At 36.7% G+C, this 17,705-nt stretch overlaps 2 protein-coding genes across 22 annotated transcripts in view; one reads left to right on the forward strand and one right to left on the reverse strand.

Moving 5' to 3' along the window:
* The window catches only part of CABYR (calcium binding tyrosine phosphorylation regulated), a 32,244-nt gene extending 18,530 nt beyond the window's left edge, over positions 1-13,714 (forward strand). For 2 of the 4 annotated variants that reach the window (XM_074276853.1, XM_074276844.1), the window contains 2 exons: positions 1,594-1,941; positions 5,414-13,714. In XM_074276853.1, coding sequence (XP_074132954.1) covers positions 1,594-1,941; positions 5,414-6,018 — 953 coding nt within the window. In that variant the 3' untranslated portion in view covers positions 6,019-13,714. Of the gene's footprint in view, positions 1-1,593; positions 3,046-5,413 lie in introns of all 4 variants that reach the window. The other 2 variants (XM_074276837.1, XM_074276829.1) reach the window with 1 other exon arrangement.
* Positions 13,715-15,325: 1,611 nt separating this feature from the next.
* OSBPL1A (oxysterol binding protein like 1A) overlaps positions 15,326-17,705 on the reverse strand; it is a 305,323-nt gene continuing 302,943 nt past the window's right edge. For all 18 annotated transcript variants that reach the window (XM_074276711.1, XM_074276727.1, XM_074276751.1 and 15 more), the window contains one exon: positions 15,326-15,486. In XM_074276711.1, the coding sequence (XP_074132812.1) occupies positions 15,384-15,486 (103 nt within the window). In that variant the 3' untranslated portion in view covers positions 15,326-15,383. The remainder of the gene's footprint in view (positions 15,487-17,705) is intronic.

Consider the following 17,705-nt stretch of genomic DNA (forward strand, 5'->3'; position numbering starts at 1 on the left):
TGGAGTTTTATTCTTTCCTTATAAGTACAATTTTGAAATTGTGAATGAATCCAGACATTCTGGAGAGCAATTTGGAACTGTGCATACCCTTTGATCCAGCAGTGTTACTACTGGGCTTATATCCCAAAGAGATCTTTTTTTTTTATCTTTTTAAAATTAATTTTAAAATTATAACATTTTTTGACAGAACATATGCATGGGTAATTTTTTACAACATTATCCCTTGCACTTCCTTCTGTTCTGAATTTTCCCCTCCTTCCCTCCGCCTCCTCCCCTAGATGGCAGGCATTCTCATACATGTTAAATATGTTATAGTATATCCTAGATACGATATATATGTGTGCAGAACTGAATTTTTTTGTTGTTGTTGCAAAGGAAGAATTGGATTCAGAAGGTAAAAATAACCTGGGAAGAAAAACAAAAATGTAAACAGTTTACACTCATTTTCCTGTGTTTCTTCTCTGGGTGTAGCTGATTCTGTCCATCATTGATCAATTGGATCTGAGTTAGATCTTCTCCCAAAGAGATCTTTAAAAAGTGAAAGAGACCCACATGTGCAGGAATGTTTGTGGCACCCCTTTTTTGTAGTGGCAAAAAAACTGGAAACTGAATGGATGTCCATCAGTTGGAGAATGGCTGAATAAGTTAGAATGTTATGGAATATTATGTAAGAAATGATCAGCAGGATGATTTCAGAAAATACCTGGAGAGACTTATATGAACTGATGCTGAATGAAATGAACATAACTCAGGATTTCAGCAATAAGATGATTACATGATGATCAATTCTGATTGACATAGCTCTTCTCAAAAATGAAATGATTGAAACCAGTTCCAATGATCTTGTGATGATGAGAACCATCTACATCTAGAGAGAGGACTGTGGGAACTGAGTGTGGATCACAACATAGCATTTTCACTTCTTTTGTTATTTGCTTGAATTTTATTTTCTTTCTCATTTTTCCCTTTTTGATCTGATTCTTCTTGTGCAGCAAGATAATTGCATAAATACGTATGTCTACCTTGGATTTACATATATTTTTACCATGTTTAACATATTTTGGATTACTTGCCATCTAGGAGACATGGGGAGAAATTGGAACACAAGGTTTTGCAAGGGTAAATGGTGAAAAATTATCCTTGCCATACGTTTTAAAAATAAAAAGCTTCAATAAAAATGTTCTACCATTTTATACCTCCATGTGAAAATATAAGCATGTGAATATAAATATAAGTCAATATAGCAAGCAGATTTGTGTCTCTAGAGTTAAATGAGATAAGTTATCTCAGAGTGCTTTATTAAGGTATCACATAGAAATATAAATGGTTATTATGTCTTAACTACAAATAAGTATTTTAGAATCAGGAATGAGGAACAGCAGAAAAATGCCCCATTGGATACTAGTTAATTCAGTTGTCTTAAGAAATGATGAGACTCTTTGGAAATCCATGTGATGTTTGATGAAGACTACAAAGGTTCTATTACCCCATGAATGAAGTTTTAATGGTCTTGGGGGAGGTGAGGAAGCACAGCGCCCACCCTCTGACTTCCTCTTCTAACTCTCCTGCCATTGTTGTTTTCTGTTTCTGCAGTAGAGAAATGGTCAGAAGGAACAGCACAGAAGAAAGCAGAGTGTGCCAAAGAGCAAGAAACAAAAACTCTGTTTTGTGATGAACCCAGACAGAAAGAGAAGTCCACGGACACAGAGGAGGACAACATGTCGGGCCCGTTGTTTGGCAATAAATCAACCCAGTTCCCATCAGTTCACACTGAACTCACCGAGGCCGAAGAGATAACTGAGTCAGTGAGTGAGCCCTCTCCCAAAGCATCCACCCCTAAGGTATCCACCCCACCATCCTCGCCATCTCCACTGGCAGCTGCTTCGCCTGAATTTGCCTACGTCCCAGCCGACCCAGCACAGCTAGCTGCCCAGATGTTAGGTAACGTTTCATCTGTTCATTCTGAAGTGTTAATGGTGGATGTGGCAACAAGTATGCATTCTCTGCCCAATATGTACGTGTCCCTAGAGGCTGTTGAAGACCCAGGTTCCTCGGCCCGCCTTTCAGATATAACGCCTCAGCTTCTGAGTCAGACATCCATTCGTGTAGAGTTAGGTTCCAAAGAAACTAAGGCTGAAACGTCCTCGGCTTCCTCAGTCCCCTTGCAGGGTGAACAAGACCTTCCTGCTCACGATCAAGCTCCTAACGTCCCTTTCCAGGCTGGTAGTGAAATAAGATCATCCATTCAATATATTTCACCTGAATTGAATGAGCCTGAGACCGAAGGAGCAGCTTTTGTAGAGCAAATATCGGAGCACATAATAATCCCTTTTGATGAACCATCAGAAGGCCAAATTCAGATAGATCGAAAGACAACCTCCATGGTGTCTGCAAAATCCATAGGCTCTACCCAGGGGGCCTCTGCAGGGTCTCTGAAGTCAGAGGCCTCTGCAAAGTCTCTCTCTACAAAATCTGTGCACACTGCTGGAGGGTCTATAAAATCTGTGCACACTGCTGGAGGGTCTATAAAATCCCTGGAAATTGAGGGGTCTGTAAAATCCTTGCATACTGAGGGGTCTACAAAATCCCTGCGCACTGCTGAAGGATCTGTCAAATCCCTGCGCACTGCTGAAGGATCTGTCAAATCCCTGCGCACTGCTGAAGGGTCTGCAAAATCCTTGCAGGCTGAGGGGTCTGTAAAATCTGTGCACACTGCTGATGGGTCTGTAAAATCCCTGCATGTTGAGGGTTCTGTTAAATCTGTGCATACTGAGGGTTCTGCAAAATCTGTTCATACTGAGGGGTCTAAAAAATCCGTGGGTTCTATAAAATCTGTACACGCTGAAGGTTCTGCAAAATCTGTGCGTGCTGAAGGGTCTTCAAAATCCATTCACTCTGCACCCCCGGAGGAAATCACAAATGTCAGTTCTGGGGGAACTCCAAAATCAGTACGCTCTGCAGCTAGTGCCCCAGAAGGTCCTAAGGATGAGCCAGAAGGGGAAGTCGAAGGGGAAGCAGCGCCTGAAGAAGGTTTGGTGCCTCCAGGTAAGAAAAATAGATAATTTGTACAAAATTTATATTACAGGTTAACATATGGTATTAGCTTGCTGTATGTAGTGTGTCTGGTTCATAAGGTCTTTAACTTCCATTGTGTATTTTAAATGTCAATTCCTTTTAAATGCCTTGTTATGGCTTGAGATTTGACATTCACAGGAGTGAAGATTTTAAAATCGAATCCAGGAAATACACCAGTTTTTGAAAGCCTTGCTCTGCAAATTTGTGGGGCTCATCAAGTTTATAAAACACCAAAACTGAATGAAGGGGGTGTACTTGTTAAAGACTTGGTCATTGGTTTGAAATTTCTCACTTCTGTGAAAGTAAAATATCTTCCATTGCAATGCATTTACATAGGTGGTGGCATTTAAATCTCCTCTTCAAAAATAGGGGGGAAATGGTGGTGTGTTCAACTGCTTTCGCACTGGGTCAGGAGAATTCTGCATCTGGGTTGGAGGAACTGGGGCAGGCATTAAGTTCCTCCCTTGTCCTCCCCCTTGCACTTGGGAAGATTTCTGCAGCTTAGTAAGCAACATAACAGTTGGATGGAGAGAGGGAAAGTTAGGGCAAGCTTTGAATTGTTGGGGACATCACAGATGACTTTGGTAACTAGGATGACAGCCAAGTTCTTGTTCAAGGATTGATAACATTATTCAAGTGTCTAGGCTGATCTTTGCCTCTCCTGAGGTATACTAATATCTAGCTTGTTTTCTCAGTTGCCAAATCATTTCTTATGTTGTCTCCATCACATTCCTCCTGTGCACTGATTTGCCCTTCATCTCAATCCAGCTTTGTAAGGAGGTGATTTGGATCTCCTTAACAGGACAGTTGCAGAAGTCCTTGGAATTTTTCTTCAGGGAAGAGACGTGCATGATCCAATCCCCCCATTCCCTTCTGCAGAATTTCTCCCAACCTGGGCTCCTAAAGGAGCCAAGTGTGACTAGGAAAGTGTTAGCAAAGCAGGTTTTTAGAAAAAAAAATATCAAATTCTGTTTGGCAATGTGAAAAGGGGTTTAGTACCGATGCAAAAAAAGCACAGTGCTGGGGTTTGTAGCATGTGGGACGGTCATTAGACTTGTGGCATTCGGCAGCACTTCCATCCCAAGTTCCTGTCTTCAAATGCTTAAGTATTTTTGAAGGAGAAAAAAAATGTTCTTTCTTTTGAACTCCCATTATTTGGCCAGGTTTTATGGTCATCAGCTGTAAGAGGATATTTTTACTCATTGAGATTGAGCTATCAGAATATCCAGCACTTAAAAAAAAAAAAGATTTGTCTCAAGTGTTTTCCTAGGACTCTGATAATTCAAACTGTTTTGTTGTTTAAAAAGAAGACCTGGCTTGTGTGCATATGATTTAAAACTTAACAAAAGATCAGTTGAAAACATGTCCTTGACTGTTGAAAACATCATTCTCAGCATGTGCATAATGGGGCTTTTCCTTTACTGAAGGAAGGCTGCACTGGGGGGGTAAAAATCCCTGGTGTGGGGCTAAAGATGAAGTCGGCACATCAAGTAAAGCAAAACACTGGTTTACCTTCCCTTTTTGGAAGCATCGAGTCCTTTTTCTCCTTCCCCTGTTCTGGGACTTAGTTTCCCAAGAAAGCACATGTCTCCTCTAGGCAAACCAGAATTGACATGATAGGCCCTGAAGGGGGAGTAGAGAGATCTGCCCATCCTCTGGTGGGACCTTAGCAGATTGTTTTACTGCCTCTCTGGAGCTATCATTTCAAGCCCTGCCTTTGCTGGAGGTGCTCTCTGGGACACTGAGTCAGAGAGCATGGGTCATTTCATACGGAGTGGCGTATAAATGGGGAGAATCTGCGGTGCCAGTGGGTAGCCAGAAGTTTTGTTCTGTTGTTTGGTAAAAGCGTCTGAAATATAGCCTCCAGTGCTGACTTCCCTCAGTGAGGAAAACGTCATTCTGCAGGTGCAATAATAGGACTAATGTTGTTTTCATTAGCTTAGCACCCTTCTCAGCTGATATTTTTGTAAAGTTGAATTTAATTATCAGTGTCCTGTCTGAGGACTCTGCAGAAGCCATGTCTGAAGTTTGCTTAAGCACAAAGGAAACAGGAACTTGGAATAAAAGGGGCCTCCTTAGCCACAACCCTCATGTCCCTGCTACTTCCTATGAGCCCCAATGCTGTTCTCCTTTTTCAACTGTGCAAAACTCCTCCTTTTTTCCTTCATGTTACCAAATACAATTCTTGTAGCTCTCTCTATAGCATGCTTTATGGCACAATAGCGTTATCACTTGTTGATATGTTTTAAAAAAAAATTTGCCAAGACATTTCTGTGCATAGCGCTTGATACAGAGACCAAACCTTTAATGCCTGCAAATTGTTTTTTGTTTTTTATAGCGATAGCAGCAAGTGAAGCAGGACAACCACCACCATATTCTAACATGTGGACCCTTTATTGTCTTACTGATATGAACCAACAAAGCCGCCCATCACCGCCACCTGCACCCGGGCCTTTTTCCCAAGCAACCCTCTATCTATCTAATGCTAAGGATCCACAGTTTCTGCAGCATCCACCGAAAGTTACTTCTCCAACTTATGTGATGATGGACGACTCCAAGAGGACCGGTGCCCCACCTTTTATTTTAGTAGGCTCAAATGTTCAGGAAACACAGGAGTGGAAACCTCTTCCTGGACATGCTGTTATTTCACAGCCAGATCCCTCAAAGAGATATACTGCAGTCCAAGTTCCCATAGCTGTTCCTACAGAACAGCAGAAATTCCAGAAACATACCCCTGCCCCCCAGAATGGTAGTTCTCCTCCAAATGGACAAGATCCCGCCAGGCCACAAAGCCCAGTTTTTCTTTCTGTTGCCATACCAATAGAAGAAGCAGCCAAAAAGGGGTCAGGATCTGGTGACAAACGGGCTCCCTTTGCAGGAAGTTACGGTATTGCTGGAGAAATTACCGTGACTACTGCTCACCTTCGCAGAACAGACACTTAAAATGGTAGATAAATTTCCCTGCCAATAGGGTATGACTTTTTGGAGGAAGTCTGGAAATCTTAACATTGAGCTTCAGAATCTTGATTTGTTTCATCTAGAGAGTGACTTTTTTTAAAAAAAAAAGAAAAAAGAAAATTAAATTGAATTGAGTCAAGTTAATGTGTGATGAGTTGGGATATATTCTTAACTTGTTCTATTCATTTGTCTCTCCAAACTTCCTCATTACCAATTGATATTAAATACCCCTCAGATGCATAGCAGGCCTGCAGCAAGGAAACTCAGTACATAAAATAAGAGAGCAATCCAATAATGCACAAATTTTCAAGTTATAACATGGCTCTTATTTCCAAGAAGCATATTGAGTGGGATAATTCACTTAAAACACTTTGAAAACAAGACAAAAATACGTGCTGCCACTTGAAAGGGGGGGGTAATTATGATGAAAGAGAATGGGGAAATCTGCATGGGTAATAGAGAAGCTTTGATATAGTGTGAAAGATTTAGTTGACCCTTGAAAGGTAGGTAAAAATATGGGCAGGTTGGGTTGAAATTAGGATGAACAAAGCCACAAAATAGGAAGAATTTTTTGGGGGGGAGGAAGAATGATAGGGAAACTGGCCTGACTTTGGAGCAGGATGCTTCTATTTGAAAACAGTAAAAGAATAGTGTCTAATAGGAAAAGAGGCCAGATGATAGGGTCTTGAATATTGGCTTGAATATAGTCTTGAATATAAATTTGAGAGTTTGGACTTGGTTTTTGAGTGGGAAAGGAGTATAGTAATGAAAGTAAATTTTAGGAAGATAATCTGGCAACAACATGATTTGGACATGGGAAGAGAGACTACCCTGGGAAAAAGATGAGATTGGAAAGGAAGGAAACACACTTTCAAGAGAGAGGTTAAAGTAGTCATGTTACAGGACTTAATAAGATGAGCAAAGGCAGAATGGGGAAAAGTCCCAAGATTTTGAGCCTGGGAGAATTATACAGGCATATAACAATAAAAATAGCAGCTCACTTATGTGATGCTGAAAGAGAGAAGCATTTTCCTCATATTAATCCTGTGGTATAGAGATTTGTTTCATTAATGGGATTGAAGGGTATAGGGTTTGAACCCTCAGCACACACTTCATTGAATCACATTGCTCCTCAAAATAGCAAAATTGAGAAAGGAGAAAGTAGTTGGTATTGTTTTTTGATAGAGTTAGGGAGTTGAGAAAATCTGTGAAAATGAAAATGCCAAATATAAGAATGACTGGATGTACAGATCTGCATAAAAAGACAATAGTAGTTGAAAGAGTGGGGGAGAGATCGAAGAGGTGGGGGAAATAGTGTAAAAGAGAGAATCTGAGACTTGGGGAAGGTGGGAGGAGAGTGAAGAAGTCAGACATGGTATTACAGAAACTAAAGGGAGGGAAAATTAAATCTTGTTAGATTTGGGCCATCATTCCACACTGAGAAGATCTTAGATCTTGATTCTCGCGTTCATTCTATTGGCTTTTCCCCTTCTTGGCATGTTTACAAAATTGCAGACATCAAGATGATTGAATAAAAAGATTACAGAACTGACTCAGATATGTGTTCAAGTTAAAGCTTCAACTTTATTCTAACTAGCTGGGTTACCTTGAACTAAGAGGGCTTAAACTCAGTACTACATTTTCACATCATCCCCACTTCTAAACTTTCTTATTGCTTTGGAGGCAAACCCATCCTCCCAGTCTGGTTCAGATGCTCAAAACTCACTAGCTTTCTCCTCCTACCTCCCTCAATATCCATCTATTGTCAAGGCCTGTTGATTCCACCATGACATCTGAATTCATCCTCTTTTCTGATAACATCACTATCCTGGTGCAGGCCCTCATCTCTTCTCAAATCTAAACTGCTGCAAGTGGTTGATTTGCCTAAAAATTATTTTCCTAAAATGCACTTCTGGCCATGTCAGCATATCCCACCCCTTTCCACACCCTCCACACCCCCAACTCAAACTCTAGTGGCTCCCTTTTACCTCCACGGTCAAATACAAAATCTGATATTCAAAGCCCTTTATATCCTAATCTCCCTCTTTTTGCTCTCACTCATATTCCTCTTTTCCTGGAGCACCCCACATACTATTTTGGTCTAGTGACATTAATCTTCCCTACTTTTCCTCTTGAGAGAAAGACAAGTCAGCTCTAGGCATTTTTCTAGCTTGTCCCTCATTCTTGAAATTTTCTTCCTCCCTCATCCCTTTACCTGGCTTCCATAATTTCAAGTCCAAGCTAAATTCCTACCTCAGGAAGATAAGCTTTCCTGCCTTCCGAGCCTGACAGTCTGTGCACTGTGCTACCTAGCTGGCCCTCAATTAACCAAGCCAGATTAATATATCACTTCTTTTGCAAAATTATGTCTGCCCTCCTCCCAGGGAATTGCAAATTTCTGACCTACTATATTTTCTTTCTGGGGGGAATAGTGGATTTTTTTCTTTCTACTTCATTCTGTGGAACACAGGATACTGCTTTCATCTCAAGAGGAGCCAGGGTCCAGTCTGAGTGGGGAAGAGCTTCAGGTTCCTATAGAGTCCTAGTGAGAGTGAGTTTTTTTCTTTCTTCCGTTTCATTCTTGTATATTTATCCTCCAATCTTGTATATTTAACTTAGTCTTTGATTTTCCCTTTGATTCAATTGTTTCATATTGTCAATGATGCAGCTGGTGAGCTAATGAGAAAGCATTCTTCAGGTTCTTTCTCCTAATCTCCTGCTGAGGAGATGAACTTAAATTTATATAGCCTATAGATGCCCACAATTGCTTATGTATTAAGCCTTCCTACTACTACTTTTTGGGTGACCTGCCACTGTGAGTGTAGTTTACTACATACAATAGCTAGCTATAACTGGAAAAATATTATTGCAAATATAAGTTCCTTGTTTCAGAGAGACATTTGGAATCAGTAACTCAATTTCCCAAATGCAATGCAGCCTATTCTTCTAAATTCTGGGTCTAATTCATTGTCCAACTGCAATAATTGTCCAAGATATCTGATGGATTGCCTGTCCAAAACTAACTGCATTTTATAAACAGAATTCATCTATTATTCTTTTCTCTCAGGATGAGAAATGTTTTGAATGATTTTGGAGCTCTCTGAGAAGGCTCAGTGCCTTTTCTGGTGGTGTTTTGGGAATCAGTACCAAGTTACTGACAAAGAGGGAGGACTTAACTAGATGTATATAGGGTGCCATTTTCAATTGGATCTCTGATAGATTATGTCCTTCCTGACAATGACAAATACTTTTGATAAGAATGTTTGCATGTTTTATGCCTTAACTGATGACAAAAGGGTTACTTTTGATAAGAATGTTTGCACGTTTTGTGCTTTAACTGATGACAAAAGGGTTTGTTATTTCTGTTGTTACATCTTTCAAGGAGTCTTGTATAATTTTAAAATATGCATGAGATCTTTTTGGAAGACAGCCTTTTGTTTTAGCAAATTAAAATAAATATCCCCCCCACTTTTTTTTAAACTGATAGCTTTAGTGGCTATAAGGTCTTCTGTTCTCTTGACTTTTCAGACTTCTACTTTTAAAGACGGTAATTCGTCACAATGTCATTTGTAAAAATTTGCCTATTCCCTTTTTATTGCCTTCCTTAAGAATGCCCTTTATGTCTGCAGGTGGTTCTTAATGTCTGGAATACTTAATAGTAATTTTTAGCTCTTCTCTTTTTGATAATAAGGTGGTGTAATTTTTTGAAAGGCTTGATTAGATAATCTTTTAACTTTCAGGTTTGGTAATTGATCCAACTTCCTCATAATTATGGATCATTATTCAGCATGGATTTCCTCTGTTCTTGCTCTAGTCCAATTTTTTTTCCCTTTTAAAAAATTTCAGTGTCATTTTGACTTTCTTATGGACCATATTAGAGAATGTGATTTCAAAGTCCAAATATAGGGACTTCACTATCACTGACTGAGCACAAATAGGCTGTTATAGAAATATTGACAGATCTTCCCCCCCACACAATTTTCTTCCTTATTATCCTCTCACCTATTATGATAATTACTCAGCATGGATTTCCTCTAGTCCAGTTTTTTTTTTCTTTTAAAAAAATTTAGTGCCATTTTGATTTTCTTATGTAGCACATAAGGAAGAGTATGATTACAGAGTCCAAATGTAGAGGCTTCACTGTCACTGACTTGAGCAAATAGGTTATTGAAATATTGACAAATGAGTTGAAATTCTAAATTGATGTTGCATGTGACTAACATGACTTTCTAGCTATCAAAGACATTAAGTGCTTTATGGCTAAGATGGTTTATTTGAATTGGTTAAGCCTTCAGAAATGATGATAATCGTTTCAATCAGTTCTTTTATCAATTTCACACTTTTCAATGTCATTCGTCAATTTCATTTTAAATTGTTCTAAAATCAGTAGTCTGTTTAGTTTGAAAACTGTTAGCAGTAATAGTAATTTATCCTTTCTTGTCATTGGCTGAAGTCATTAAATGTTCAAGCATTAAGTTGGCTTATTTTCTAAAGGCTTATCTAGCTAGTAGTTTGTGGGATTTTTCTCATTTTTCTCTGTGGATGCATAATTTATAATCCTCATTTATGTCTTTTAGCAATCTTTGTTCTGAGCAATACAATATAGATGACCAAGCATCCAGTGACTTCTTGTTGCTTATAGATTTATATTAAAACCAGCTCTTATGTTCTTTGTTTGCTTCTTCAAAGAGAACCTGAGAATCAACACTTCCATGTGGTTTTTAGTTCCTTTCACCTTCTGGGCTTCTTTATTGTGAGAATATTAATAGTGACATGACTCATTTCTGTTATTGGCTCAGATATCACATTTAAATTCCAAACAGTGTTAATTTTCTTTATAATGATTAAAAAGCCCTAGAATTTTTAGCACTTTCTGCTGTCCCTTATAGTTTGTTACCATAACAGCAGCAGTAAGGGCTGGTCATGTAAGACTAAAGACCATAGTTATCTTGTTTCATGGATTGTTGTGGCCAAAGATGTCATAAGTGAGAATCCTAACAGCAAGTTTGTAACCTGAGCTGGTTTTGGGAAAAGAGTCTGCCTGTTCCAAGGACTGTTCCTATGCATTAAGATGACTTAGTCATTAAATTTGTGGTTCAATGCCTAGAAAGTCCACAGAAGCCCCTTTCCATTGTCTCGTATGAAGAGTTACTGAAGGCCATTTAAGTGAAGTAGAAGTTTTGACAGATTTTACCAAGCTGGAAAGACTTTAAATATGAACCCATGATGAAATGTATCATCTTTTTATCTAGCCAAGTTTGGAAACTGTTATCACTGGAGTTTTGATTACCAGGTGATGAATTATCTCAATCACAGTAAATCACAAATTTTGCATACAAAGATGAAGAGAGAACTTTGTATCAATAGAATTCCTGCATCAGTGAGATCAGGGGTTCTTAGTAGTGGTGCAGTAGAACGAGCATTTCAGGTTTAGGATGTGACAGCCTGAGTGGGACAACTAGGCAAGTCTCTGAATCCTATGAGCATCATTTTACTCATATCTGAAGCTGAGAGCTTGGCCCAAATGATGTCTGAAGTCCTTTCCTGCTCAAAAGTTGCATCAGTTTGTGATGCTGTTTTCATTCTGCTCTGGTAGGAATTCTAGTTAGAAACTTTTGTTTTAGTTCTATGCTTTCATTAAGTAGACAGCTTATATTAATGGCAACATAACACCAAGGTTTTTTATGCTAAAGAAATTGTTTTTGAGACGTCAATGACAAGAAAACATAATCACAATGAAAACAGAAATATGCTAGAAAATCAGGCTGATTCTGAGAGATGAAATTATTGACTGGGTTTAGCATCAGCATGAGTTCACACTATTCTTAATCTGTGGTAACCTTGGGAAGGAGAAATAGGGAGACTCATATAGGCACCTTATTTTTAAAGTGAAGGGATAATTCATAATAGACATTCAAAATGAGTATCAATGTCCAAACTTTAAATTTCCATAAATTAGGGTGTGGGATATCTCTTAAAATGTAAAATCTTATTAAAAGAGGCAAATAACTTATTCTTTGAGGACAAAAAGGCATTTTATGGTTTGAGGCTTTAATTATTTAGAGGGTTCAAAGGTGAAGCTCAGCCTTTACTGAGAACTTTATTGAGCACTATAGAATTATATCCTGAAAAGTTTTACCAAGATTCTTTTAGAACGTAACACTTTTAAATATAGTGGAAGACATTGTCTTTCCCACAGTCTTCATTTTAAGGAAAACTCCATTTATTCCTATGTTCTCTAGTGTTTTTAATAGGGTGTTGTATTTTGTCAAATGCTTTTTTTCCTCTATCTACTGATATAATTATGTGATTTCTGTTATAGTCAATTTTAGTTTTTCTAATATTGAAACAGCCCTGCATTCCAGGTATAACTCTACTTGGTAGATAATCTTAGTGATAAATTGCTGTAATCTCTTTACCTAATATTTTAGTTAAGATTTTTGCATCAATATTCATTAGGGAAATTGGTCTATTATAATTTTTCTGTTTTGACCTGCCCTGGTTTAGGTATTAGCACCATAACTGCCATAAAAGGAATTTGGTAGGACTCCTTTTCCCGTTTTTCGAAAGTTTGTATAGTATTGGAATTAATTGTTCTTTAAATATTTGGTAGAATTCTTTATCTGGCCCTGGAGATTCTTTCCTTAGGGAGTTAATAGCTTGTTCAATTTTTTTTTTTCTAAAGTGGAACTATTGAAGTAACTTATTTCTTCCTCTATTAATCTGGGGAATCTATATAAGTATTCATCCTGACATACAGTTGGGTAAAAGCTCCTCTTCATTGGTACCAAGTTCATCCTTTTCTCTCCCATAGTCTGCTATCACTGAATTAATGCTGCTGAGGTGGAACTATATGCTAATGGCATCTATGAGTTTGACTAGAGGCTTGACAAACTGTGGATTCATTTCCTGTAAATCTTAAATGAACTTGTTCCTTGGAGCCCTTGGAAAAAAGCTGGATCTTTCCAAAATGAGGCATTTATGATAATTCTCCACTTCTGTGTGTGTGCATGTAACAGGTTGGTAGATATACACATACATATGTGGATATATTGATGTACTTATATATTTATATATGTATGTGTACTTATCTATATATAGCATATAGTGTTATTTACATATATGTAGACACATTTAGTTCCAAGGAGTCATCTGAATTTGAATCTGTGGGATTAATCAAGAAAAGCCCTGCATCTTTTCATTGTTGTTATATAAGAAAAATTAAGCTGATTTTTGACAGTTCAAGTTATTCCAATGTGGCATAAACCATACAGATAACTATTTCCCAAAGTCACTTCTGATTCAGATCCTTAAAATTCACAAATTGAGGTAAAATCTTCATGTAAGCCAAGGTTGAAATAATCTACTCTTTATCACATTTTTTAATCAACTGATAATAAACCAGTTTTAGTGCAAAAGCAGTTAAAACATCACTACTGCCAAGGATGGATCCAACAATCTGAATAAAGAATAATCAAGCATTCTTGAAACAATCTAGATGAGAACTGCGGATTTTTAATTCACCATCCATTTCAACATGTTCAGTATAGTGCCTAAATTTAAACATTAAACATGTACATTATTCCCTTTAACAGATGCCGAAAATGACGCTGTTTGAGATAACGTTCAAGGTGGAATCTACCACCATGAATATATATCAATAAACTTCATGCGAGCATTGCATTGTTTTCCTGTTTTGTTTTTTTTTTATTTAGATATTTTGTAATTAAAGTATGCAAGCTATCGGAATACTTAATACTTTTTTATTTAAAGTGAATTTGCAGATCAAATATTAAGTTCAATTTATGAGATATGGCCTTCAGTCTATGTATGTATGGGGAGAAAACCATTTCTACTTCAGCAAATCTGTTCATTACATGAATTTTATAAACAGGCTGGCTTTCCACCTAAAAGATTAAATATCCTTATCAACATTTAAATTTTCAACTATAACCTATTTTAAATATATATATATATTTTACATATGCATTGTATTATATATATATATATATATTGCATGCTTACAACATGGATAAAATTGCTGGGTTCTATACAGGTAGCCTCAGGGGACAGTAGTAAATGAAAACAATGATTTAAGTCACTGTTAGCAAAATATTTTTAAAATTTTAAAAGAAACCACACATCTTTGGAATGTTCTAAAGTCTTTATTTAGCAGCAGTTAAATTTTTATTATATTTTTTATTATAACATCTGTTAACTTTAAGAGAGCAATTAAAACATTTTGCTGGAGCTACTTAAGCACTCCTAAGCTATGTCCCAATTTAATGTATGTGCGTGTGTGTGTGTATGTGTGTGTGTATAAATACCGCAAGTTATAAACCCCAGTTAATGGGGCAAAGCTACTGTACAATAGGTCTCCATACATATTTTAAGTACACAGATGCCTTGTAGACTTGAAATACACAAGACCTTTTTTTTTTTTTTTTTTAAATATAGTTTGATACTTACAATACGTACACATGTGCAATTTAATTTCTCCAGTGGTATGTACCAATGGAAATTGACATTTAAAAAAAATGCTTGTCATTTTTTTTGATGGTCAACACCCTACAATTTCTAATGCATTTTTATGAATCAACAAAAAAATTGATTTCTTAGGAGTATATATTTTTGATTCAAATTTGTATAATTTAAATGTTTTTTGATGTTTTAAAATCAGATTGGTTACAGGAGAAGGTGAAAGCAAATTCAATACACTGCACTGAAGTGAGTAAAACATAAAATACCTTGCCTATTAATTACCATTTTAATTTTTGAGAAATTTTAAATCAATAATACTTATTCTGAATATTCTGGACTGGGGGGTTTGGGTAATGGGTGAAAAGGGAGGGAATTAATATAAAGAAAAGCTATTTTTATTTTTATTAATGAAGTAAATCTTTACAAAATATTTTATCCTTTTTTAAGTTTAACCACATGAACATTTGAGTGTATTCTCAAGACTGCTGTTACATCTACCATTTTTGCATAAAAACTACCTCTATAACTTGCTTTAATTTATTTCCACAAACCTAGAGTTTGTTTGGGTAGCAATTTCCTTTAGCATATATGGCAGAAAGAGCCATAAAAAAAAAAAAAATCAGATCTCCCCTGACAGGTCTCCCCTTATATAAAACTATCTCAAGTGAGTATTTTCAGCAAAACTATTATTCTCCCCAAGTCTCTCAGAACCAATTCCATCACATTACTAACTGTAGGAAATGCAAATTTTCATGGGCAAGCTTTCCTTTTTTTTTTTTTTTTAAAGATGAATAAAAACAAAACAAAATCCTTTAGAAATACAGACTTAAGACTTAATTGTGGATTAACCAATGGTCCTGACTACATTTTTAATAAATGTCAGGCAAATTAAAGTAGTTTCTGTCCCAGTAGCTGCCTGAGTAAAGCCAGTCCTGTGCTCCATTGTAGGGATTGGGTCCTTGATGGAACCACCTGTTGGAATAAAAGGAGGACAAGCTTCATAAGGGAAAGACTATTGAAAAAATGAAACAACAAAACAAACAAACAAAAACACTTTAGAATTCAAAACTGCTTTGCTATACAGATTCAGACTGAAGATTAATTTTGAGAGAAGTAAATGTTCACAAAAAGCAATGTCCTGAAAATCCAATATGCTGTTCATCTTTTTAATTTAAATAGACCATGTTTAGAAATGGCTGCAAAAGTACCATTTTAAAGAGATGAAAGCAGAAACAATTTGTCACATTAAGAGGTCAGTTAAGTAAGTATTTTCTTCAAAGCAGACTTGAATAAAGGAAACAACTTATAAGCATGCAGACTGGCTTCTTGTCAAAACACAGAACCACCAGAAGCAACACATCCCCTATAGGAATCCCCTATTGCTTCCAAGTGTTTGCTTGGCTTAACGTTTTCTTTTGTTCTGAGAAGAGAACAATTATAGCGATGTGGTATTCTTTGCAGGATAATGACCCAGTTGAAATGGGAGCAAATCACAGATACTACACACAAAGCTTAAGAGGTTAGCTTATATAATCAGTTTTGCAGGACTGCCAGAATGAATGATTTTGCTTCGTTAGTTTTCTCTACTTTCTGTCCCCATCTTTAAACCACCTGCAATGCTAAGTTAACATCATAAAAGATTCTCCTAGCCAGAGTTCCTCAAAATGAAAACTAAGACTAAAAATAGATAACATACCTAAATGACTCTAGATCCCTCCCTCGTAAAATTAAGGAGTTAAAGGCCCTTTTCACCTTGTCCTTCAATTCTAACTTCATTCTTCAATAATTCTAACTGTAATAGTCTTATGTAGGAAATATTCTCTACCTTTGAGGTCCAAGGAAGAACTGAACCTTCTCTCAAAATTTGTATTGAGATTTGCCACTAATAACGTAGTCTGTAGGTTATTAAGAATATTCCTCAAAATTTCTTCAAAAATGTTTTTTTTAAAGAGCTCAAGCATTTAAAAGCAAAAAGTTGGATAATGTTTGAAACAACGTTCCAAAACAGGTTTCATAATATAAACAAAACAAGAAACCAGCATCAGGTTAATAATTTGCAGCCATTGTAAAAGTGATAACTTGCCAAACTTGACTTTCTGATGACCATTTCTTTTCTTTTTTTTTTTTTGCTGAGGCAATTGGGATTAAGTGACTTGCCCAGTGTCACACAGCAAGGGAGAGTTAAGAATCTGAGACCAGATTTGAACTCAGGTTCTACTGACTTCGGGGCCAGCTTCACTGTGCCATGTAGTTGCCTCTGATGATCATTTCTGTAAAAAGGTTTAATCTAATTTTTTTCTGCTTAGGGTATTAATTTAATTACTTTCAAAAAAAAAAAAAAAGAAGCTACAAATTCCCAGGTAATCTGAATGTGGATATTCATTGACCTTTTTTTTTTTTTTTTCCAGTACCCAAATGTTAATCAAGATATGGTGAATTTTCTGTAGGAAAGGGAAAATCCCATAGTACCAAAAAAATTGTATTCACTGCTATCTTTCTAATTAGACTAATAATCGAGTTAACTCTGTAGCATAAGTACATGACAAAAGCAAAGCATTTAATTTACTACAAATGCTTTATGTGCAATAAAAATAAACTAATTTCATTCAGCTTTGAGTTAGCAAAGTAATTAGGCCTTGCATGTACACACATACACATCCTTGCAGCCTGTACACACTAGCAAGAGTGGTATTTTAATCGTAACATTTACATGTTTCTTTTTTACATGAAGAAATAAGTATGATAAAGGACTGAAATTGGTTTTCACAAAGTCTGCAGGAAATGAGATTGCTTCACAGGTACATCTCTATGGTGATATGGATGATATATTCTATAAAGAAACTGGTTTATGAAAATGCAAGTAAACCAAGTTAGTAGTAATAAGGAATTAGAAAACAGGGTAATAAATAAAAGACTAGAGTTGTTAAAAATGCGATGAAGTAATAATGTCTGAATTACAAATGGACTCAAAATCCCAGAATGATGTTTAAAAAATATTCCAATATCTTTTTAACATCAGTAAACAAAAAATGCTTCCTGACTGACTGACTGATTTTTCTATCACAGATTTAGAGGCAGGAGGGGCCTTCAGAGTTCAATTCTCTTATTTTATAGATGAGGAAACTGAGATACAAAGATGCTAATACAGTCCTCTACACAAATGGGCACAAAGGTTAAATTGTGTGTGTGTA

Source organism: Sminthopsis crassicaudata, chromosome 1 (assembly GCF_048593235.1).
Source record: "Sminthopsis crassicaudata isolate SCR6 chromosome 1, ASM4859323v1, whole genome shotgun sequence".
NCBI classification, from domain to species: domain Eukaryota; kingdom Metazoa; phylum Chordata; class Mammalia; order Dasyuromorphia; family Dasyuridae; genus Sminthopsis; species Sminthopsis crassicaudata.